General features: G+C 40.0%; 1 protein-coding gene across 2 annotated transcripts; it reads left to right on the forward strand.

Annotated features, from left to right (window-relative positions):
- The first annotated feature begins 1,448 nt into the window (after window positions 1-1,448).
- On the forward strand, window positions 1,449-2,499 carry LOC126427919 (uncharacterized). 2 transcript variants are annotated; one of them, XM_050089813.1, is made up of 2 exons: window positions 1,449-1,821; window positions 2,093-2,499. In XM_050089813.1, the coding sequence occupies exons 1-2, from the start codon at window positions 1,503-1,505 to the stop codon at window positions 2,431-2,433; spliced, it is 660 nt and encodes a 219-aa protein (XP_049945770.1). In that variant the 5' UTR covers window positions 1,449-1,502; the 3' UTR covers window positions 2,434-2,499. The 2 variants fall into 2 exon arrangements, with proteins under 2 accessions (XP_049945770.1, XP_049945771.1); XM_050089814.1 differs by having other exon boundaries at window positions 2,216-2,499.
- The last annotated feature ends 24,056 nt before the right edge of the window (window positions 2,500-26,555 follow it).

Genomic DNA, 26,555 nt, shown 5'->3' on the forward strand with positions numbered 1-26,555 from the left:
ACATAATATATTTAACTGTGTAAAGGATAATTCCTGAAACAGTAATTAGCATTCTAGCTGTATCTTTTTAGCCAAGGCTGTACAGATGTATATACTTCACACTAGTTCCTAAACGACTGCTTAACACATTGACTACCATGCTGCTGACAGCAGAGCAGCACACTTAATGCTGTATTCCAGACCTAATCATGTCAGGGCCAAGAAATGCAGCAGATAATCTCTCAGGGAGTACTATAATATAATAATGTAAACTTATAACTAAAAAGGCCATTTCCAATTATGTCTACCAAGCAAATTATGCTTTGAGTCAGTGATTTCTTTTGCCATAACTGACTAGTGAACACGCATGCCATAGGATGGTGAATATTTATACTTTGCCTGTGGGAAGCAGCTATGCACATAGTCCAATTTATGTTGAAATTATCACCTGGGTATTTTAATTAAATTTGGTCTACTATAAGCAACATGATAAAGGAATCAAAAGAAAGACACACACAGATTTAATTTCTTTATTAACAATGCTCGGATTTCCACATCACCATGGAGGTACCAAGCTGGATGCGTTACTCATTTTTTTACATGGCGAGTTTCCCCAGTAGGCCTATAAACCATGAAACAGACAAAAAAGCTACTTCTCGTTGTCTTCTCTTCCTTGGACTTTCACTTCAGAAACTCTGAAACAGCCATTACAAAAACACATTACACCACTCACAAACCTGGATTCAGTCACTGCAATTCATATCTATTTTACTGTCAAAAATACTGACTATGATCAATGATTAATTGCGAACATTCAAAAGTTTTCAAATGTGCAGGTTGCTGTTAGAATACAGTTACTACACAATTTTTGATCAGGAAAAAGTTACGATGATTGCAACTTAAATACCGAAGCCATTTGTTATGAGATTATGCCGTTACCACAAATAATCCTCATAGATGCATTGAAAGAAACTTTACTGAGTAACATAATGCATCAGAATACTATAGGCACAAAGAATGAAATTTCTGTAGATTTACCATACTTTTACTTTTCTTGCGCATGATAAGATTACTAATGGAAGTTACTCACCGTCCATTGTCTGGAATATAAACTATCCTTTCTCGTCTGCAAACACGTGCTTTTGCAGCAAGTATTATCAATTTTTTTCCGTCATTGAAAAGCTTTAACGCACACAAATCCCGCCATCATACACAAATCCACAATGCATCAGCATGCCATGTTCAAAGAATATCCGCGTTTCGAAAACTACCAGCGATATTGGCTTGCATGAGAGCATGATATGACGTCATGATTCCTCGGGGCCCGCGAGACGCTTCTTGAATAAACACTAGGAAGCATAATCTCTGACCCTCGAGTTCTTTCTCTCTACCTCCCCACCTTACTGAGTAAGTTCTCAGCAAAGAGATAAAAATCCAACATCTTTGGTTCTCAGTTTGTTTCGTTTGCGACTTGCGTGTGTTTTGTGTTAGCGAAAGTTTTCTCAAGTTATTCCTGTGCCGAAATGGAAGACTCAGAATTAGCCTTTCTCAACATTATTAAAGATTACGCCGCAATCATCAGTAAATCACAAACTCTGGCCGCAAGAAGAGAGAAGGCGGATTGTATTAAAGAAATACAACACCGTTATATGGTTAATTTCGGGAAAGAAATAACGGACGGGCAGATAATGAAGAAACTGCACAACATGAAATCCCGTATCAAGGCGAAAACGGATGTGAATAAGATGGGAAACATTAAGATTTCCCTGAAAACTTGGGAGCAGATATTTTTAAAGTTTTTGGACGGAGATGATTGCAACCCAACTATCCACAGAGTTCCTGGTAAGTCCCATACTTTCTGATTTTTTAATTACGCGCTTAATGCTTTGAAATTGTGATTCAGACAAATACGTATTTTTAACATGTGAAAATGAACAATGTTTGGTAAATTTCGTCTACTATATCACCACTTTTCAGTAAAAGTATCACAGTGTACTATGCATGAAATTGGACGAACCTCTCCCACATTTCTGCGTAAACCTGTTTGGTATATTTACTAACTAGAAACTGAATCCTGACACACTACTATTACTTTTTTTTAAATTTTCATTAGGAGCTTGTGCAGTAGGTGGTGGTTCCACCTCTGTCATCACTTCACCAAGGAATTCGGAAGTAGCTGACACAGACTGCATGTATGAACAAGAGTCAATTTTGCAGCTACCATTAACTGTTCCAGACGAACATATGGATCTCGTGGGCCCCGAAGTCGTCATACCTTCACAATCGCCTGCTTCGGGGCATGAGAGTGTGCATAAACGTCGGAGATTATGCATGGAAACAGATGAGACACGTAATTTGCCTACTCCAGAGCTGCAAAGGCTGATGCTATTGTACCAATTGGACATACTCAAACGAAATCAGCAAAAATTGATGCGCAAAGAAGATAAACAATAAAACAAATTGTGTAGTGTCTTATTTACATAACGAATTTTATTAATAAAAACATCTTTTTAAAGTGAATGTTCATTTTCATTCCTCATTTACCAAATTCAATATACTCTTACAAAAATTATTCAGTACAAATGTCTTTTCAATGAAACAATAAGAGTAATATAATCCAATCTGAAATGTTAAAAAAGTGTATGCACTTATATTGTTGTGTCTGGCCAGTATCTTCACCACAACATTGAAACAATTTCTGGTAAAGTAAAGCAAAAAGAGTAACTTGTTTTACTGTAGCATCTGTGCAAATACCTTCACCACTAATTTTTGGTACAGTAAAGCAAAAAGAGTAAGTTGTTTCTATTTTAAATGCTGCAGGTAAGACAGTTGTGCTCTTATTTACTGTAGCACCTGGCAAATACCTTCATCACATCCTTGGAACAATTTTGGTAAAGTAAAATAAAAACTTGTGCCATCAATCTGCTGAAGTTACAGTACAGAAATTACTTTAAGGTTCCAGCAGTTCATGTTAACCTGTTGTGTCCAAAGCTATTTACAGTAGTATCTCTGTTCCAGTTTGAATAGTTACATGTTAAACAATTTTTGTTGAAAGTAAAATCGATGATAGAGAATGAAAAAAGACACTAAACAGCATTTTATTACGTAACATAAGAACACTGTGCTTTATTTTCATGAGGGAATAATTACCGTAATTACAAAAAATAGCAAATTGGGTTTAATTATTCAATGTTTGGGCAGACACCCATACATTACAGTTGTCGTATTACATTTATAATTTCCCGTCTCCTATTTGTTCCACGTATACATACGTTTGCTGCTTCCTCTTCTCCCAGTACTGGAAGATTGTTGTCGTCATCACTAGGTGCCTCATAATCCTCATCCCCTACATGTTTTGCTACGTTGTGCAAAACAAAACAGGCTAGTATCACACTGGGGATTTTTGTTTGGGCAAGCCTTATTTTATTTTGCAGAATTGGGAAACGCCTTTTCACCTGTCCAAAGCACCGATCGATTATCACCCTTTCCTTAGAGTGAAGTCTGTTGTATGCCCTCTCATCAGGTGTTTCTGGATTTTGAAATGGTGTCATTAACCACGGTGCAATGCCATATCCTTCGTCTCCTAAAATTAGGGCGTTGCACAGGTTCTCACGCAATATACGATAGACATCGGAGTTTCTCCATATCCTAGCGTCATGTACAGACCCGGGCCATGACGCATCAACACTCGTAAATATTTCACTGTTGTCACACGTCGGCCTGCACGTTTATAGATGGGAAGCCCTTTCGATTGATGTATTCGTCTCCATGTGAAGAAGATTTCATTATAGGTATATGAGTGCAGTCTAGGGCTCCTGCCGCACATGGAAACTTGTATCTCGATTGCCGTTTAACTTTCGCTGTTTCTAGTTCGTTAATATTTCTCGGAAATCTGATCCACAATGGTGCTTTCCTGTTGACCTGTTGCAGAGCATACGAAAATGTTAGTGATACTGTAGTCTGGTGTACTCCCAAATCTTCTCCTACACCTATCTGAAAGCCTGGATCTGCTAAATTGCGCAAAAGTATTTTCATTTTGCATTCATCGGAAAGGGCGCCTCCTCTTCTTTCGTGATTTTCTGGAAGAAAGTGATTCGCCAGCCAATTAATGTTTTGACTGTTGAATCTATACAAACTTCTACAGTTCCTTTCTTCTGTGTTCCTGCGTACTACGTATATCCTTTTTCGCCTTTCAAGTAACATGAATTCCGCCATTTTCGCTAAAAACACTTGGTAACGCTTAATCACAACACAACACAACACAACACAACTCACTCAGCTCGCAGTATGCTATGGAGCTCACTCACAAAAACAGAGAATGTTCTCCGCTTGTGAGAAACTTCTTTGGCTTTATTCATACGAAATCGGAGAATATACTTTGCTTTGAGCAACTTCCCCCACCCTTCAACCCACACTGAGAACATACTCGGGTGAAGTATATTCTCAGACTCGCTTTATTCATGCCAACCAGAGAACTTTCTCCGAACATATGAGTATAAAGTATATTCTCTGTTTTATTCATACGACTCACTCCCACCTTCTCTTGAGAGTCAAAGATATTTGCCTTACATAACGTAAGATGTTTGGGTTGCGGCCCACGGGCCCCGAGGAATCGTGACGTCAAATCTTGACATGACGTCGTCTCTCATGCTAGCCAATATCGCTGGTAGTTTTTGAAACGCCGATATACTTTGAACATGACATGCTGATGCCTTCTGGGCTTGTGTATGATTGCGGGTTTTGTGTTTTGTGTGCGTTAAAGCTTATCAATCACAGAAAATAATTGATAATACTTGCTGCAAAAGCACATGTTTGCAGAGGAGAAAGGATAGTTTATATTCCAGACAATGGACGGTAAGTAACTTCCGTTAGTAATCTTATCATGCGCAAGAAAAGTAAAGTGTATGGTAAATATACAGAAATTTCATTCTTTGTGCCTATAGTATTCTGATGCATTATGTTACGCAGTAAAGCTTCTTTCAATTCATCTATGTGGATTATTTGTGGTAACGGCGTATTCTCATAATTTAAGTTGCAATCATCGTAACTTTTTCCTGATCAAAATTTGTGTAGCAACTGTATTCTAACTTCAGTAACCTGCACATCTGAAAACTTTAGAACGTTCAAAATTACATCATTGATCATAGTCGGTATTTTTGACAGTAAAATAGATATGAATTGCAGTGACTTAATTCAGATTTGTGAGTGGTGTAATCTGTTTTTGTAATGGATGTTTCAGAGTTTCTGAAGTGAAAGTCCAAAGAAGAGAAGACAATGAGAAGTAGCTTTTTTGTCTGTTTCATGGTTTATAGGCCTACTGGGGAAACTCGCCATGTAAAAAAAAAAACGAGTAATGCATCAAACTTGGTACCTCTATGGTGATGTGGAAATCCGAGGGGTCAACAGAAGCGTCCGATCTTACCCGTCGGCTTTGACCCGTGACGTAAGCGTGTTGTGGTGTGTGACGTCATTACGGCGCGGAGTTTGATTTGCGATTGTGGCGTGTTTGTAGATGTCTTGTTTTTGTTTGTCGTGCTCTCTGGTGGTGTGTTCATGGTTTTCGTTTGTTTCGTTTGTTTCGTGTGGTGGGGTCAGTTTTCTGTTGCTCAGGTGTTGGATTTGAAGCGGAATTTCTATTAGTGACTTAATGGTTAATTTAATGCTCATTGCTGTACGTCGGGTGAGTTTGTTATTGAGTGTATTTGGTTGTGGTTTTTTGTTCAGGAATGGATATGAAAGACCGCCTTAACAGTGTTCGGTTGAGGGCGATGATGGGGGAGACAGCTTTAGAGCTGATTAAATTTCTTCATCTATTTGGCTTAATTGCCGAGGTCGTGAAGTGCGGTGTGTGCCGTGAACCTATGAAATTGGTTAAAGTTCCGGACTCTCGGACCAGGGACGGATACATGTGGTGTTGCCGGAAAGATGGCGTATGGCGTTCTGTAAGGCGTGGTACCTGGTTCGAGAAGTCTAGATTGGCCATGCGTGAGATTGTGCTTATTACGTATTATTTTTGTTGTAGTTGCGGGCAGAGTTTTTGCGCGTTTGAGACTGGTGTGAGTGAGAGGACTGTTTTAGACTGGTATTCCTTTTGTCGTGAGGTGTGTTCCGAATTTATTAAGTACAGGGGTAAGTTGGGTGGGCATGGGGTGCTTGTGGAGGTGGATGAGTCGCAGTTTGGTAAAAGGAAGTATGGGAGGGGGAAGTCTGTGGCTGGTCTTTGGGTGTGGGGGGCTGTTGTTCAGGGGGGTGGGGGTACTGAATGTGTTTTTAGGGTTGTGGAGGGGAGGTCGAAGCCTGAATTAGTGGGGTTAATTGAGGAGTATGTAGAGCCGGGGTCCACAGTAGTTTCAGATGCGTTTTCTTCATATAGGGGGTTGGGTGAGAGGGGATTTAATCATTTAGTAGTGAACCACAGTCTAGAGTTTAAGAATTATGATACTGGGGCTTGCACTAACACAATTGAGGGGATGTGGGGAGCAGTTAAGTCAGTTCTTGGGAGGGGGAAGAGGCGCTCTTCCAACCTTCAGTCTCATTTAGATGAGTACTGTTGGCGGAAGAGTGTCCCAGAGGGCTATTGCATTCTTCGGGTTTTTTTAAGGGCTGTGGGTAAAATGTATAGACCGAAAGTGGTTAGTTAGGGTGGGCTGGGTAGGTGGGTGGGTGGTTTATTTTGTTGTATAGTGTTTGTGTGTTGTATTTTGGAGTTGTGGGGGAGGGGGTTGACGTTTGGGTGGGTTGGGTTTTTATTTTAGTTCAGTATTTTTTCGTTGGTGTGTGTGTGTGTGTGTGTGTGTGTGTGTGTGTGTGTGTGTGTGTGTGTGTGTGTGAGAGATTGTGGTGGCCAATCTAGTTTGTGGAGCTGGAACTTTTTTGAGGTAAGTTCCGTTTTTTTTTTGGTTATTTATGTATGTTTTGTGTATTGGGTATAGGTTGGAAACATCCGATCTCACGCGTCGGCTTTGACCCGTGACGTAAGGGACCTACACATTGATCTGTAGCGTAGCCCTGAATACGAGGTTAGGTTGGGAGTTTTTTTTTTGAATGCGGCCGCGGCAGCGGCCGCCTATGATTCGAAAATATTGATTTGACACTAATGAACATGTATACGTAATATGAAGCAATTTGATGAACATATTGATCTGTAGCGTAGCCCACTTGAGGTTAGGTTGGGAGTTTTTTTTTTGGAATGCGGCCGCGGCAGCGGCCGCCTATGATTCGAAAATATTGATTTGACACTAATGAACATGTATACGTAATATGAAGCAATTTGATGAACATATTGATCTGTAGCGTAGCCCACTTGAGGTTAGGTTGGGAGTTTTTTTTTGGAATGCGGCCGCGGCAGCGGCCGCCTATGATTCGAAAATATTGATTTGACACTAATGAAGCCTGTGGGGGGATGGGGGGGCACTGCAGACTCCCCCCACCGCATAATGACACATGATGATCAAATTTTGAAAAAAAATGAAAAATTTTTTCCGTACCTGCTAAACTGCATAAGTGCCGATGTATGTAGGTGTAAGGGAAGCTTTCGTTTCTTAGTTTTCTATTGGGGGATGTGATCGGTAGGTTCTGTTGAGCTATATAGGTTAAGGGAAGTGTCCGATTATGGATAGGAATGTGTTTTTTGGTATTTGGTCAGTTTTGTGATGTTGATTTATTTCGTTGTTTCGCGTGGTTTTGAATGGCGGTCGGTGGCTACATTTCTGTATATTTAGTTTCTCCGCACCCAAAAACCCCTAATTTCCCACGCTTGTCCCGTTACAGTCATTAGGCTTTTTGTGAAACTTGTGTATTTCAGTGTTTACAATACGTATGCGATGTTTTTATATCCGCCATATTGGAATTGTTTATAGTCGTTTCCGCGGTATTTGTGACGTCATGGGTCAAAGCCGACGGGTAAGATCGGACGCTTCTGTATTGCCAATCCGAGCATTGTTAATAAAGAAATTAGTTCAGTGTGTGTCTTTTTCATTTGGTTATCATGTTGCTTATAGTAGACCATATTTAATTAAAATACCAAGGTGATAATTTCAACATAAATTGGACTATGTGCATAGCTGCTTCTCACAGGCAAAGTATGAATATTTACCATCCTCTGGCATGTGTGTCCACTAGTCAGTTATGGCAAAAGAAATCACTGACTCAAAGCATAATTTGCTTGCCTTTTTAGTTATAATTTTACGTTTTTAGATTATAGTACTCCCTGAAAGATTATCTTCTGCATTTCTTGGCCCTGACATGATTTGTAATGGATGTTTCACCACTAGGTCAGGCATACAGCGTTAAGTGTGCTGCTCTGCTGTCAGCAGCATGGTAGTCAATGTGTTAAGGAGTCATTTAGGAACTTTGAGTGTGAGGTATATGCATCTGTACAGTCTTGGCTAAAAAGATACAGCTAGAATGCTAATTACTGTTTCAGGAATTATCCTTTACACAGTTAAATATCTTATGTTAAATATTTATCTAAAACTGAATTCATGAATAATTTTGTAGTCATTTAATCACTTGGTTTTCTAAGATATTTAAATAAAAATACTGCAGACCCAAAAATCGTCTGGAAATGGTAAGGAATATCAAATATAAGTAAATATTTTTCCTCGGTAAGATTAAAGTGTAAAACTGCTGATACCTGGTTGCTACCAGGAAATCACTGCTGGCCCCAGCAGAGCAATCTGCTGTGACCACCGGCACCTTCATGCCAGCCAACGGGTTAATACACAAAACAGGGCAGTGCAAGACTTGGTCCGTAATTCTCATTCATTGAAGCAACTAAAATTAAATTTCTGAGGTATGCTGGAACTGTGTTATTGGTATATTCCCCAGCATGATTTAAAATTTTTGCATTGAAATGGCACTGACAGTGTGTAATATATTTTGCAACTGAGAATAGATACTTAAAAATTTATGTGGGAATATATTTCAAGAAACCCTTTCAAACCAAACCTGACAATTATATTGACACACAAGTAAACCCACCTGAATGGCACACTGGGTTACACAAGCATTAGCTGTAGGTGTAGAATAGGTAATTTACACAGAAAACTTTTCATACAAATTTTATTGCAAAACACACTAAAGTTAAGGGAAAGATGCAGTGCCTAGATAAGATAAACATGGACACACAAGAACTGGTTTTGCTCAAATATATGGAAAATTAACTGTAGTATTATATGACATATAACATATATACGACATTTAACACATCTGAGCTGCAAATTTGTGGAGAGGAGAGACTGCTTTGAACCTGCCATGTATGGTGCACGTTTTGTTGCAGTGCTGGGATGATGTCATCCAGATTTCAAAATTAGGGGTCTAGTAATGAAATTCTCATCAGTTTTAATATTTAAAAATAAACACACCTAAAAAAGGAAGCTGAATTAGGACTTTCAATTAAATTGCAAAAATTTTCTTGTTTTGCACATTCACTGCGGCTGACACTTGAAATCTCATGGTTAGTAGCTCTTATTGACCTTTGTGTCAGCCACAGTGGAACATATTGAAGATTTTAAAGTAACAAAGTAGTTGTTGACATTCTGGTATTAATGGATGACAGCAGGCAACACAGCAATGAAATAATGTGTGTTACTTAAACCAGGAATTAAACAAGTCTACATAGCTTTGAACACAGTCATTTCACACTTCTTAGTCGCTGCATATTTGTGTGCTATAACTAATACAGCAACCGTTTATTTTCTCATCTTTGATCTTGGACATGTGTCACATCTTACTTGTTTTCCTAGAGCAACTCTAGGTTTACAAGATCCACATTTCAGAATTCTGGTAATTGCTAGTCCTACTTCATGCTGGAAGTGTGGGTTGATAGCTGTCTTTTCATATATGATCTCATCAACTGCCATTTCAAGCAAAAATGTGATTATTAAATTTTCTATCAGTGATGAATATATCACTAATGTATATACCACACAAATATTCATGATGGTATAGAACAGTGCAAGTCCTTCTTCTGGAACACCTGCTGGGTAGACTAAACTGTGCACTTCACATCCAGTGCATTAATTTCTTCATAGGTTGTATCATAGTACACTACTATCTCAGGCTTGATTGTTGCGACACTCAATGAAACAGCATTATGCCTTGAAGACACTAAACTAACAGCCTTCTTCAGTTTTTGAACGAAGGATATAAGTTAGTAATATATCCAAAAACAATTTAGTTTTACATTTTGCTGTCAGGAACTCTCTTGGAATCTTTCCTTTTATTATTATTATTATTATTATTATTATTATTATTATTATTATGTACATGTGTGGCCTTTTTGTGTCCTCTTCCCAGTTTGACAAGCACATCTGATTTGCTTAATCAGGATATTTATGGGTACAAAAAAAAAAAAAAAAAAAAAAAAAAGAAATGTTGTGACTGCAACCTGCAAACCAAGATCATCCTCAAAAAATTTTCGAGCCTAGGAAATAAGCACAATGATTTGGACATAATAGCATGTTTTAATAAACCAGATGTTTCAGTTATTACTGAGCACTGGTATACCAAAAAAGAATCGTATTATGCACTCATTAACAAAGAATTTCTGCTCATCTTTCAGTAGGGATATCAAACCTTATGGTGATGTTGCAAAAAGTGGCAATAATTGGTGCTCAAAGATGTAATTCCTTACGTGTTGAACGTGTTGCTGAACTTTCTGTGATAAGCTATAGATGGGAAAGGAAACATAATTTTAGATATAGACAGACCTCCATCTGAAAGCACATATTTTTTTTAAGCTAATCTCTATGAATTGCTTGTAGAGAGAAATAGTAAATATTCTGGGAAAACGGCTGGGTAATTATGCTGATAATTGTTCAGTTTAATAAAACCTTATTTAACACAAATCAGTTTTCACTGTTAAGGGTGGCGAGTGGCACACACAGATCTAACATTACTGACATGTAATACAGGGTACCCAGGACTTTGTACTGGGATACTTTCTTTTGTTGATTTATGTAAATGACAAAATGCTGCTCCCCAAATTCAAGGATAGTTCTGTATGCTGATGCTACATTCATTGCATGCAAGTGTAAAGATCATGAGCAACTACAAAAACTATGAAACTGTATTACAAATGAAATAATTCAGTATTTCTATGAAAGTCATCTCATTATCAGCACAAGATAGCAGCAGTAATGGTTTTTCACCCCACAAGACAGATTTTGAAATTCAATTGTGCACTGTAACTGATATTGTCATCAAAGAAAATACTGCTTTGTTACAGTTAAACTTTCTATAGTTAACATGTTATAACATGGAAACTAATTACCATACAAGTACACAACTTGGTAGCATTAATGTCAAGGACACGGGGAAGAGAAATAATGCAGAATCAATTTAATTGAAACACTTTTAATGCGCTGCTACAGTACACCATACCATTACATACCAGTACCATTACTGGTGACGGTGATGGAGGCTGTTATGAAAAGCTTGCAATTGTATTCAAATCTGATGTGGCAAGTTAACAGAACTTTTTATCCATGTGAGTAAAATTATTGTGTAAAATCGATAGCGCAGCTTCTTACAGAAGTCTCTTCAGGGCCCTTCGGAGTCTTTCACTTACATGTCAACATATTTACTCCCTAATAGTATTTGTTGTTCATAATAGGGGTAAGTTTACTCTGTTCAGTGAAATGAACTTGCAAAATACTGGAAGTAAAAACAATGTCCATATAGACTGTACATCCCTTCCTAAAATTCAGAATGGAATTTCGCATTCTGATCGAAAGTCTTTAACAGGTTGCTGCTCGACATCAGGCAGGAAACTGAAAATCCTAAGGTATTAAAAAAATACAAAGTAAAAAAATTATGTTATTAGCCTCTCCTTCTATAATTATATTTAAACATAATGTTTCGATTCACGGAAGCATATGCTAGTTAACACTAATGTTCAAATTAACAGGATTTTAATATTACCATTATATGTACGGCTGACAGTACTCATTGTAAAATTATGAAATGCTTTTTACGAAGAATGACAGAAAAACAGCACTTGAATAAAAAAAACATTTCTAGCTTTCAGGGTCATTACTTCCTTCCTCTGGGAAGATGAATATGTTTTGTAACTGGAAATGAGGGGAAGATCACTTACACCACCCGTATAGAACACTTATGTGACACATTCATGAGTACAGCTCCAATGTTTGAGATCCAGGTCAGATTTAAGCAACACGTTGAAGCAACTCAGAGGCTGGATGCTAGATAGGTTACCAGTAGTTTCAAACTATGTGCGAGTATAATGAAGATGCTTGACAAACTCATGTGAGAATCCCTGGAAGGAAAACAGAGTTCTTTTTGTATAACACTACTGAGAAAATTTAGAAGGCATGAGAAATCAGGGCTCGGATGGTAGATAGCCTTTCTTCCCTCTCTCTGTTTGCGAGTGGAACAGGAAAGAAAATGATTAGTAGTGGTACGAGGTACCCTCCACCGGGTACCATTTGGTTGCTTGTGTAGTATGTATATACATCAAAATATGGAAGAAAATTGTGACTGCCTACTACATTAAGAAGTAATAGTTGAACTAACTTAAAGCTTACTTCAAATGTTTTGTCCCACTGATACACTCTGACAATCAGTGACTTGCATCTATAGCAGTCTTACAATTTGGAGATGTCAGTATTGCTTAGATCTATTAATATTCCCTCATTGAGCTCTTTTTATCTTAAGATGACATAAACTAGATTTTTGAGAAACTATATACAGGACGATGTGATTGGCATATAGCTGTTTGTTTACAGAAAACCAACGATCAAAATTTAGGCATATCGGTAACACACACTGGGCAAGAGCACATATCTGGGCTAGAGCACTATACTGGATTTCGCCGCCTCCCCCCCCCCCCCCCCCCTTTCCCTAGAAACCTTGGCTAGAGTAATAACTTTATTTGTAGAATAGTGTGAGGTCTACATTAGGTTGAAAAGCGATAATTTCAGTGACAGTTGTGGAACACAGCGAATAAGAAATATAGGTTGTGGTAACAGACAGACGTGTGACTTTGCCTAATATTTAATCAAAATATACACGGGTGTACTGCCGGTCTACAGTGTCCAACGGGCACAATATTTCGGCGATCGTACATGTCGCCATCATCAGGTGAACTGACGGACTGAGCTCCTGTGAACGTGCTGGCACGGAGATCCGTGCACTATGGCTGCTCAGAGGAACTGGGTTCGGTCGCGGCGGTGACCGATTTAAATACCCTCCGCCCGCGGCGCGCTCGCTCCGCCGTCCGCGCCCCGCGCCACGGTCGCGCGGTGGAACAGATTGCGACGGCGTCTGAGATGACGTCGGTGTGATGGCTCTGTCCTCCGTGGTCGTCACAACTATACATTTGCACGATTTACTCTTGATTAACCCAATCGCTGGTTCCCAAGCCTTGCTAAGATTATAGCCACAGTCACGGTTTATGAGGTCGTCATTGGTGCGAATTTCGATGGCCTCTCTAACAACGCTGTCCCAGTATCTCGACGTCTGTACCAGAATCCTCGTGCGTTCATACTCCATAGCGTGATTTTCCGACAAACAATGTTCAGCGACCACCGACTTGCTCGGATACATCAGTCGAGTGTGCCTCTGGTGTTCACAGCATCGATCCACGACGGTACGCATCGTCTGACCAATATACGACTTGCCACATTGAGACGGAATCTGGTACACGCTGGCCTTCCTCAAACCGAGGTCATCTTTGGCACTCCCCACCAGTGCACGAGTTTTATTCGGAGGACAAAACACAGTTCCGACCCGGTGTTTCTTCAAAATGCGGGCGATTTTCCCCGAGAGTGCGCCTGTATATGGGATAAACGCAGTGCCTACCTCCTCCCTCGTGAATTCATCCGTCTCCACAGGTTGTGCTGTAGTGGGTGGGCGGAGAGCACGTTGAATCTGCCACTCTGAGTACCCATTTTTCGAAATACAGTTCTCAGATGTTCCTATTCCTGGGGTAGACTCTCTGCGTCAGAGATAGTGCGCGCCCTATGTACTAGAGTTTTAAGAACCCCATTCCTCTGTGAAGGGTGGTGGCAGCTGTCTGCGTGCAAATACAGATCAGTGTGCGTTGTCTTCAGATACACCCCATGAGCCAGGGTGCCGTCAGCCTTTCTCTTGACCAAGACGTCAAGGAAAGGTAATTTACCCTCCGTTTCAGTCTCCATAGTGAATTTGATGTTGGGGTGTATGGAGTTTAGATATGTAAGGAAGTCAAGGAGTTTATCCATACCATGTGGCCAGATGACGAACGTGTCGTCCACGTAACGGAAAAAGCAAGTAGGTTTCCATTCGGATGACGACAGGGCTTCCTCCTCGAAGTTCTCCATGTACAAATTCGCTACCACCAGTGAGAGTGGGCTACCCATGGCGACTCCCTCCGTTTGTTCGTAGTATTCTCCATTAAAAAGAAAATACGTGGAAGTCAAGACATGCCTAAAAAGTTCAGTGGTCTTCTCGTCAAACTTCTGACAAATCAATTCTAGTGACTCTCGCAGGGGTACCCTCGTGAACAGGGAAACGACGTCAAAACTCAACATGATATCTGACTCACCAAACGTGAAGGAGGAGGAAGCCCTGTCGTCATCCGAATGGATGCTTTTTCCGTTACGTGGACGACACGTTCGTCATCTGGCCACATGGTATGGATAAACTCCTTGACTTCCTTACACATCTAAACTCCATACACCCCAACATCAAATTCACTATGGAGACTGAAACGGAGGGTAAACTACCTTTCATTGACGTCATGGTCAAGAGAAGGCCTGACGGCACCCTGGGCCATGGGGTGTATCGGAAGACAACGCACACTGATCTGTATTTGCACACAGACAGCTGCCACCACCCTTCACAGAGGAATGGGGTTCTTAAAACTCTAGTACATAGGGCGCGCACTATCTCTGACGCAGAGAGACTACCCCAGGAATTGGAACATCTGAGAACTGTATTTCGAAAAAATGGGTACTGAGAGTGGCAGATTCAACGTGCTCTCCGCCCAAACACTGCAGCACAACCTGTTGAGATGGATGAAATCACGAGGGAGGAGGTAGGCACTGCGTTTATCCCATATACAGGCGCACTCTCGGGGAAAATAGCCCGCATTTTGAAGAAACACCGGGTCGGAACTGTGTTTTGTCCTCCGAATAAAACTCGTGCACTGGTGGGGAGTGCCAAAGATGACCTCGGTTTGAGGAAGGCCGGCGTGTACCAGATTCCGTCTCAATGTGGCAAGTCGTATATTGGTCAGACGATGCGTACCGTCGAGGATCGATGCCGTGAACACCAGAGGCACACTCGACTGATGTATCTGAGCAAATCGGCGGTCGCTGAACACTCGACTGATGTATCTGAGCAAGTCGGCGGTCGCTGAAAATTGTTTGTCGGAAAATCACGCTATGGAGTATGAACGCACAAGGATTCTGGTACAGACGTCGAGATACTGGGACAGCGTTGTTAGAGAGGCCATCGAAATTCGCACCAATGACGACCTCATAAACCGTGACTGTGGCTATAATCTTAGCAAGGCTTGGGAACCAGCGATTGGGTTAATCAAGAGTAAATCGAGCAAATGTATAGTTGTGACGACCACGGCGGACAGAGCTATCACACCGACGTCATCTCAGACGCCGTCGCAATCTGTTCCACCGCGCGACCGTGGCGCGGGGCGCGGACGGCGGAGTGAGCGCGCGGCGGGCGGAGGGTATTTAAATCGGCCGCCGCCGCGACCGAATCCAGTTCCCCCTGAGCAGCCATAGTGTACGGATCTCCGTGCCGGCACGTTCACAGGAGCTCAGTCCGTCAGTTCACCTGATGATGGCGACATGTATGATCGCCGAAATATTGTGCTCGCTGGACACTGTAGACCGGCAGAACACCCGTGGATATTTTGATTATCAAATACACCAGGAGAAACTCAAGAATCATTGCCTAATATTTGTTTGCGGCGTATTTAAATGTACTTTCCCACATTTAACGCATTTAAAATAAAACTACTAGGTCATCCCCAAAAAACATATATTAGAAAATGAACAATCATCCGACGTGTTTTGATGCATATTACGTACAGATATCGTACACAAAAAAATGCAATGGGCGTTCCACTACGTATCCTTTACCAAATTTGATTCGTTCTTCCGCATTTTCCACTGCTGGTATGGGTTCAAAGACAAATTCGTGCTGCAAACGTCTGAGTGATAGTTAGCCTACATTAGTAAACTGCAGTTAATGCGTTAAAAACATTTATACACATTGTCCTCAATGCGTAATATGTGTTATGCTATAAATCACTCTGCCTTTCGACCAATAATTTATCAGTTACCGTCAATCAATCAAGCGAGACTCTAATACGTAACTTTGACTATGCTGCGGATTATCATGTCACCATAATCCAGATTATTCGCATTCAAACCTTCTTTCTACATTTAATTCTGTTAACGGAAGCTTCATTCAAACAGTCTGGATTGATTTGACGTTCCAAAACAACATCTGAAGGCAAGTCTGTATAAACGCTGTGGCCAATGTGTTAAGTCATTTACGTCAACAGAGTTGTTTACAGGTCTAGTCACCAGACAGCGCTGTCACGCTTTCAGCCTTTCTGATGACGTCATGAAGCGATTCCTCGGGGCCCGCGAGACGCACGTAAGATGTTTGACTCTGAATAATGTACACTCCTGGAAATGGAAAAAAGAACACATTGACACCGGTGTGTCAGACCCACCATACTTGCTCCGGACCCTGCGAGAGGGCTGTACAAGCAATGATCACACGCACGGCACAGCGAACACACCAGGAACTGCGGTGTTGGCCGTCGAATGGCGCTAGCTGCGCAGCATTTGTGCACCGCCGCCGTCAGTGTCAGACAGTTTGCCGTGGCATACGGAGCTCCATCGCAGTCTTTAACACTGGTAGCATGCCGCGACAGCGTGGACGTGAAACGTATGTGCAGTTGACGGACTTTGAGCGAGGGCGTATAGTGGGCATGCGGGAGGCCGGGTGGACGTACCGCCGAATTGCTCAACACGTGGGGCGTGAGGTCTCCACAGTACATCGATGTTGTCGCCAGTGGTCGGCGGAAGGTGCACGTGCCTGTCGACCTGGGACCGGACCGCAGCGACGCACGGATGCACGCCAAGACCGTAGGATCCTACGCAGTGCCGTAGGGGACCGCACCGCCACTTCCCAGCAAATTAGGGACACTGTTGCTCCTGGGGTATCGGCGAGGACCATTCGCAACCGTCTCCATGAAGCTGGGCTACGGTCCCGCACACTGTTAGGCCGTCTTCCGCTCACGCCCCTACATCGTGCAGCCCGCCTCCAGTGGTGTCGCGACAGGTGTGAATGGAGGGACGAATGGAGACGTGTCGTCTTCAGCGATGAGAGTCGCTTCCGCCTTGGTGCCAATGATGGTCGTATGCGTGTTTGGCGCCGTGCAGGTGAGCGCCACAATCAGGACTGCATACGACCGAGGCACACAGGGCCAACACCCGGCATCATGGTGTGGGGAGCGATCTCCTACACTGGCCGTACACCACTGGTGATCGTCGAGGGGACACTGAATAGTGCACGGTACATCCAAACCGTCGTCGAACCCATCGTTCTACCATTCCTAGACCGGCAAGGGAACTTGCTGTTCCAACAGGACAATGCACGTCCGCATGTATCTCGTGCCACTCAACGTGCTCTAGAAGGTGTAAGTCAACTACCCTGGCCAGCAAGATCTCCGGATCTGTCCCCCATTGAGCATGTTTGGGACTGGATGAAGCGTCGTCTCACGCGGTCTGCACGTCCAGCACGAACGCTGGTCCAACTGAGGCGCCAGGTGGAAATGGCATGGCAAGCCGTTCCACAGGACTACATCCAGCATCTCTACGATCGTCTCCATGGGAGAATAGCAGCCTGCATTGCTGCGAAAGGTGGATATACACTGTACTAGTGCCGACATTGTGCATGCTCTGTTGCCTGTGTCTATATGCCTGTGGTTCTGTCAGTGTGATCATGTGATGTATCTGACCCCAGGAATGTGTCAATAAATTTTCCCCTTCCTGGGACAATGAATTCACAGTGTTCTTATTTCAATTTCCAGGAGTGTATATACTACGTGCGTCTCGCGGGCCCCGAGGAATCGCTTCATGACGTCATCAGAAAGGCTGAGAGCCTGATAGCACTGCCTGGTGACTAGACCTGTAAACAACTCTGTTGACATAAGTGACGTCACACGTTGTCCACAGCGTTTGTACAAACTTGCCTTCAGCTGTTGTTTCGGAACGTCAAATCAATCCAGATTGTTTGAATGAAGCTTCCGTTAAAAGAATTAAATGCAAAAAGAAGGTTTGAATGCAAATAATCTGGATTATGTTGACATGATAATCCGCAGCGTAGTCAAAGTTACATATTAGAGTCTAACGTGATTGATTCAAGCCAACTGATAACAAATTGTTGGTCGAAAGGCAGAGTGATTTATAGCATAACACATATTACGCATTGAGGACAATGTGTACAAATGTTTTTAACGCATTAACTGCAGCTTAATAATGTAGGCTACTACCACTGAGACGTTTGCAGCACGAATTTGTCTTTGAACCCATACCAGCAGTAGAAAATGCGGAAAAACGAATCAAATGGCATAATCTTCTGGGGAAATTCAGCAAATGTCACTAGGCTCCTAGTATTACAAAAGAAAGTAATTAGAAACATGTGTGTTGCAAAAAAACGGGAATCCTGTCGACCACTGTTAAAAAATTTAAAAGTACTATCTATCCCCTCACTTTACATATATGAGATGGTGGTGTTCCTATATAGAAATCAACATACACTAGACAATTTCCGTTTTGACCACAACTACAGCACTCGCCACAGAGATAACTTCAAGCTTCCAACACATCGTTTAAAACTTTATGCCCAAACGGCAGAGTATATGGGGTTAAAAATTTTCAATAAAATAAAAGGCAGTAATATATTTAAAATGGAGATTGGTTCACTGAAAAGATTGCTCTTTACTCTCCTGGTGGAAAAGTGTTATTATTCTGTCGATGAATTCATTGAGGACAGCTTCACAATCTGAACACAGGGATTGTAATACATTTATTATTTTATGTACATGTGTAGCTGTAACTTAGAAATGTAAAATATAATGTAAACTTTTGCAGTTCTCTTAAAAAAGTGAAAAAAGTTTCTTTTGTAAACCTTGACATGTCTCCTGTACATCAAATCAAATGATTTGAAAATTGTATGTAATGAGATGAATAAACCACATAACATAACATAACATAACAAATATGGTAAAGGATACGTAGTGGAACGCCCATTGCATTTTTTCCAGTTTGTGTACGGTATCTGTATGTAATATGCATCAAAGCACGTCAGATGATTGTTCATTTTCTAATATATGTTTTTTGGGGATGCCTTAGTAGTTTTATTTTTTTATTATGAGAAATGTGTCAAATGTGGGAAAGTGCATTTAAATACGCTGCAAACAAATATTAGGCAAAGCCACACGTCTGTCTGTTACCACAACCTTTATTTCTCATTTGCTGTGTTCCACATCTGTCAACGAAATTATCGCTTTTTAACCTAATGGAGACCTCAGACAATGCTGCAGATAAAGTTATTACTCTAGCCAAGGTTTATTGGTAAAAGGCGGGAGAGGGGGGGGGGGGGGGGAGGGGGAGGGGGGGGATGCGAAATCCAGTATAGTGCTCTAGCCCAGATATGTGCTCTTGCCACAGTGTGTGTTACCGATATGCTTAAATTTTGATCGTTGTTTTTCTGTAAGCAAACAGCTATATGCCAATCCCATCTTCCTGTATGTAGTTTCTCAAAAATCCAGTTTATCTGATCTTAAGATAAAAAGACCTCAAAGAGGGAATATTAATAGATCTAAGCAGTAAGCCTAATGACATCTCGAAATTGTAAAACTGCTATAGATGCAAGTCACTAATTGTCAGAGTGTATCAGTGGGACAAAACATTTGAAGTGAATCACGAAGCTTTAGGTTAGTTCAACTATTACTTCTTAATATAGTAGGCAGTCACAATTTTCTTCCATATTTTGATGTATATATAAAACTACAGAAGCAACCAAATGGTACCCGGTGGAGGGTACCTTGTAGCACTACAAACCATTTTTTTTCCTATTCCACTCGCAAACAGAAATAGGGAAGAAAGGCTATCTACCATCCGAGCCCTGATTTCTCATGCCTTCTAAATTTTCTGAATAGTGTTATACAAATAGGACATTATTTTCCCTCCAGGGATTCTCACATGAGTTTGCCAAGCATCTTCGTTATACTCGCACTTAGTGTGAAACTACTGGTAACCTATCTACCATCCAGCCTCTGAGTTGCTTCAATGTGTTGCTTAAATCTGACCTAGATCTCAAACATTGGAGCAGTATTCATGAACGTGTCACATATGTGTTCTATGTGGGTGGTGTAAGCGATCTACCCCTCATTTCCAGTCACAAAACATACTCATCTTCCCAGAGGAAGAAAAAATGGTTCAAATGGCTCTGAGCACTATGGGACTTAACATCTATGGTCATCAGTCCCCTAGAACTTAGAACTACTTAAACCTAACTAACCTAAGGACAGCACACAACACCCAGCCATCACGAGGCAGAGAAAATCCCTGACCCCGCCGGGAATCGAACCCGGGAACCCGGGCGTGGGAAGCGAGAACGCTACCGCACGACCACGAGATGTGGGCCAGAGGAAGAAAGTAATGACCCTTAAAGCTAGAAATGTTTTGTTTATTCAAGTGCTGTTTTTCTCTCATACTTCGTACAAAGCATTTCATAATTTTACAATGAATGCTGTCAGCCGTACATATAATGGTAACATTAAAATCCTGTTAATTTGAACTTTAGTGTTAACTAGCATATGCATCCATGAGTCGAAACATTATGTTTACTTATAATTATAGAAGTAGAGGCTAATAACATAATTTTTTTACTTTGTATTTTTTTAATACCTTAGGATTTTCAGTTTTCTGCCTGATGTCTAACAGCAACCTGTTAAATACTTGCGATCAGAATGTGAAATTCCATTCTGGATCGTAGGCAGGGATGTGTAGTCTACATGGACATTGTTTTTACTTCCTGTATTTTGCAAATTCATTTCACTGAACAGAATAAAATTATCCCTATTATGAACAACAAATACTATTAGGGAGTAAATGTGTTGACATGTAAGTGAAAGACTCCGAAGGGCACAGAAGAGACGTCTGTAAGAAGCTGCGCTATTGATTTTACACAATAATTTTACTCGCATGGATAAAAAGTTCTGTTAACTTGCCACATCAGATTTGAATAAAATTGCAAGCTTTTCATAACAGCCTCCACCACCATCACCATCACCATCACCAGTAATGGTACTAGTATGGTGTACTGTAGCAGCACATTAAAAGTGTTTCAATTAAATTGATTCTGCATTATTTCTCTTCCCCATGTCCTTGACATTAATACTACCAAGTTGTGTTCTTGTACGGTAATTAGTTTCCATGTTATAACATGCTAAATATAGAAAGTTTAACTGTAACCAAGCAGTAGTTTTCTTTGATGACAATATCAGTTCCAGTACACAACTCAATTTCAAAATCTGTCTTGTGGGGTGTAAATCCATTACTGCTGCTATCTTGTGCTGACAACGAGAGGACTTTAAACATAGAAATACTGAATTATTTCATTTGTAATACAGTTTCATAGTTTTTGTAGTTGCTCATGATCTTTACACTTGCATGCAATGGATGTAGCATCAGCATACAGAACTATCCTTGAATTTGGGGAGCAGTATTTTGTCATTTACATAAATCAACAAAAGAAAGTGTTCCAGTACAAAGTTCTGTGTACCTTGTATTACACATCAGTAATGTTAGATCTGTGTGTGTCACTCACCATTCTTAACAGTAAAAATTGATTCCTGTTAGATACGATTGTATAAGACCATGAACAATTATCAGCCTATTTACCCAGACATTTTCTCAGAGTATTTATCATCTGTCTCTGCAAGCATGTGATGGAGATTAACTAGAAAAATACCTATACTTGCAGATGGAGGACTGTCCATACACACAATTATGTGTTTCCTTTTCCATCTGTAATTCATCACAGAAAGTCCAATGACATATTCAGCAGGTAAAGAACTTACAATATGGGGCAGTATTGCTTCCAACTTTTTGCAAACTTTGAAACATCATCATAAAGCCTGAGTTTCCTACTGAAAGATGAGGACAGATTCTTTGTTAATGGATGCATACTAAGGTTCACCTTTGGTATCCCAGTGCTCAGTAATAACTGAAAAATCTCATTTATTAATGTATGTTAGATGTCCTAAGCACTGTGCTTACTTCCAAGGCTTATAAAATTTTGGTTGATAATCTTGAAACTGTATTTGGATTTGTGGATCATATCTGCAGATTTAACTCCACACTGTGTATTAACTAAGTTTACAGGCTGCATTGTCACTACCTTTTTCATTTCTTTGTTTGAAGCCGTAAGTATCCTCATTAAGCAAAGCAGATGTACTTGACAAACTGGTAAGAGGCCACACATGTAAAAAGATAATGATGATGACAATAATAATAATAATAATAATAAGAACGAGCATAAAGTAGCAAAATACACAAAGCAATCACTCATATAAATACATTGGCTACACCACTGCAATTTCATAACCACTTCTACAACCCTTTAGATCACATAACATCAACAGATACGAAGAAAGTAAATTGAAAAAAAAAAAAAAAAAAAAAAAAAAACACTACATGGCAAGCACCCGTATCATCTAACACAGCCACACATCGATCAAGACGCATCCAACACATGGCTAAGAAAAGGCAATATATACAGTGAGACGGAAGGATTCATGATTGCAATACAGGATCAAACAAACACCAGATATTACAGCAAACATTATATTATATTATTATATAAGGTCCCAATACCACAACAGATAAATGCAGACTTTGCAAACAACAAATAGAAACAGTAGATCACATCGCAAGCGGATGTAAAATACTAGCAAATACAGAATACCCCAGAAGACATGATAACATAGCAAAAATAATACATCAACAACTTGCCATACAACATAAACTAATAAAACAACACGTTCCCACATACAAGTACGCACCACAAAATGCAATGGAGAATGATGAACACAAATTATATGGGAACAGAACCGTTATGACAGATAAAACAACACCGCATAACAAACCTGACATCATACTCACCAATAAAAAGAAGAAATTAACACAACTAATTGAAACATCCATACCCAATACAACAAATATACAGAAGAAAACAGGACAAAAAATTGAAAAATACATCCAACTGGCTGAGGAAGTCAACGCAATGCAGCTACATCCAAACTTATATATACAATTACAGAAATCTGTAACTATTGATACATGTTCAATTATTCGAAAGTTCCTAAATGCAATGTAACATATACCGTACAGTTAAAAGGAAGTCACGCTTGATCAAGGTCCGCGTCACTTTCCATTTTTGACCAGACATAACGTCTGAGAAAAGAAAGAATGAAAATAATAATAACAATAACAATAATTATAGTATGGTTCATACTGTTATCCATTACTGTCAGAATGTCAGCTACTACTACTACTACTACTCTGTAATAATAATAATAATAATAATAATAATAATAATAATAATATTAATAATAATAATCCCCGTGGAGGCCCGGGAAAAGAATAGGCCTCCGGTATGTTCTGCCAGTCGTAAAAGGCGACGAAAAGAACAAACCACTAATAGGGCTAACCCCCCTTTTAGTGTGATTAGTTGGTTCAGGACAGAACTAAAGAAGCCTCGGACAAGCGCCGTCATGGTCGGGGACGACGCTTGAACCCTATGCCCGCCGACAATGGTAACGACACTGCTAGCCAACTGGAAAATGATTTAAATCCAAATAGAGGTGTTTTGCAGGATATGCTTCCTGCAACCACCCTAGAAGGAAAATAAAGACAGAGGATGAGATGGTCAGATGAAGTTAATCGACACCTCATGTTCTGTTATTACCAAGCAACGAACCTAGGAACCAACACAACTGGATACAGATCACAAGTATACACAACATTTATTTCCAGATACCCAGAATTAAAATTTTTAACAGAACAACGGCTAGCTGATCAGATCCGTGTAATAATAAAAAATAACAGGATACCCCAGTCAGAATTAGAAAACATCAAACAACAAGTACAACAAATACTGGAACAAAATAATGTGCAATCAGAAGAAGAGGAAAATACAGTAATGGACTCAAACATCCCAGAGCAAACAAACAAAGAACAACACGCACCAATTAAACAATCAGAGGAAAACGAAATCTTAAGACAGCCACCAGAACAAGCACAAATAGAACACGAAGTGACACAGATGTTAGATATAGAAGAAAAATTTCAGCTAACATATATAGAATACAAAGACACAAATACAGACATTAGACCATTCTTGCATAGACCACCAAATAACCCACAAGTCGAAACAACAATAAAAACTATCAACACAATCATACACAACAAAATAAATGAAAACACAACTATGGAAGAGTTACAACTACTGGTTTATATAGGAGCACTCACTACACTAAATATACACACTAGGCAGAGATCAGAACCAACCAACACACAGAAGAAACCCACAAAACCAGCATGGCAACACAGGCTACAGATCAAAATAGAAAAACTGAGAAAAGACATCGGACAGCTAACACAATTTATAAGAAATGAAATCTCGGAAAAAAAACGAAAAAGGTTAGGTAAAATCTCACAACAAGAAGCGACAGAGCAATTAGACGAAAAGAAGCAGAAATTACAAGCATTAGCCAAATGACTCAGAAGATACAAAAAAAGTGAAAATAGAAGGAAACAAAACCAAACATTCAACACAAACCAAAAGAAATTTTACCAGACAATAGATAACACACACAATAAAATAAACAATCCACCAAACATAACAGACATGGAACACTCCTGGAGCAACATATGGTCAAACCCAGTACAACATAACAGGCATGCACGGTGGATACAAGCAGAAACAGACACATACAAGATGATACCACAAATGCCTGAAGTGATAATTTTGCAACATGAAGTCACCCAAGCAATTAATTCTACTCACAATTGGAAAACCCCTGGAAATGATAAAATAGCAAATTTCTGGTTAAAGAAGTTCACCTCAACACATTCACATCTAACTAAATTATTTAACAGTTACATTGCAGACCCATACACATTCCCTGATACACTTACACACGGAATAACATTTCTGAAACCTAAAGATCAAGCAGACACAGCGAACCCAGCTAAATATCGCCCCATAACATGCCTACCAACAATATACAAAATATTAACTTCAGTCATTAAACAGAAATTAATGACACATACAACACAGAACAAAATTATAAATGAAGAACAAAAAGGCTGTTGCAAAGGAGCACGAGGATGTAAAGAGCAACTGATAATAGATGCAGAGGTGACATATCAAGCTAAAACTAAACAAAGGTCGCTACACTACGCATATATTGATTACCAAAAAGCTTTTGATAGTGTACCCCACTCATGGTTACTACAAATATTGGAAATATACAGAGTAGATCCTAAATTGATACAGTTCCTAAAAATAGTAATGAAAAATTGGAAAACCACACTTAATATCCAAACAAATTCAAATAATATCACATCACAGCCAATACAGATTAAGCGTGGAATATACCAAGGAGACTCATTAAGTCCTTTCTGGTTCTGCCTTGCTCTGAACCCACTATCCAAGATGCTAAATAATACAAATTATGGATACAATATTACTGGAACATACCCACACAAAATCACACATTTGCTATACATGGATGATCTAAAACTACTGGCAGCAACAAATCAACAACTCAACCAATTACTAAAGATAACGGAAGGATTCAGCAATGATATAAGTATGGCTTTTGGAACAGACAAATGTAAGAAAAAGAGCATAGTCAAGGGAAAACACACTAAACAAGAAGATTACATATTGGATAACCACAGCGACTGCATGGAAGCGATGGAAAAAACGGATGCCTATAAATATCTAGGATACAGACAAAAAATAGGAATAGATAATACAAATATAAAAGAAGAACTAAAAGAAAAATATAGACAAAGACTAACAAAAATACTGAAAACAGAATTGACAGCAAGAAACAAGACAAAAGCTATAAATACTTATGCCATACCAATATTGACCTACTCATTTGGAGTAGTGAAATGGAGTAACACAGACCTAGAAGCACTCAATACACTTACACGATCACAATGCCACAAATATAGAATACATCACATACATTCAGCAACAGAAAGATTCACATTAAGCAGAAAGGAAGGAGGAAGGGGATTTATCGACATAAAAAACCTACATTATGGACATCAATATAATAGAGGGAAACATTCCATATGGGAAAAATTATATATAAAAACAAAGATGAGGTGACTTACCGAACGAAAGCGCTGGCAGGTCGATAGACACACAAACAAACACATACATACACACAAAATTCAAGCTTTCGCAACAAACTGTTGCCTCATCAGGAAAGAGGGAAG

This window comes from Schistocerca serialis, chromosome 12 (genome assembly GCF_023864345.2).
Source record: "Schistocerca serialis cubense isolate TAMUIC-IGC-003099 chromosome 12, iqSchSeri2.2, whole genome shotgun sequence".
In the NCBI taxonomy this organism is placed as follows: Eukaryota; Metazoa; Arthropoda; class Insecta; order Orthoptera; family Acrididae; genus Schistocerca; species Schistocerca serialis.

Bases quoted from the DNA above. Each gene is read 5' to 3' on its own strand.
- LOC126427919 (XM_050089813.1), top strand. From the start codon at position 1,503: ATGGAAGACTCAGAATTAGCCTTTCTCAACATTATTAAAGATTACGCC. The intron at 1,822-2,092 runs GTAAGTCCCATA...AATTTTCATTAG, and splicing joins AACTATCCACAGAGTTCCTG to GAGCTTGTGCAGTAGGTGGT.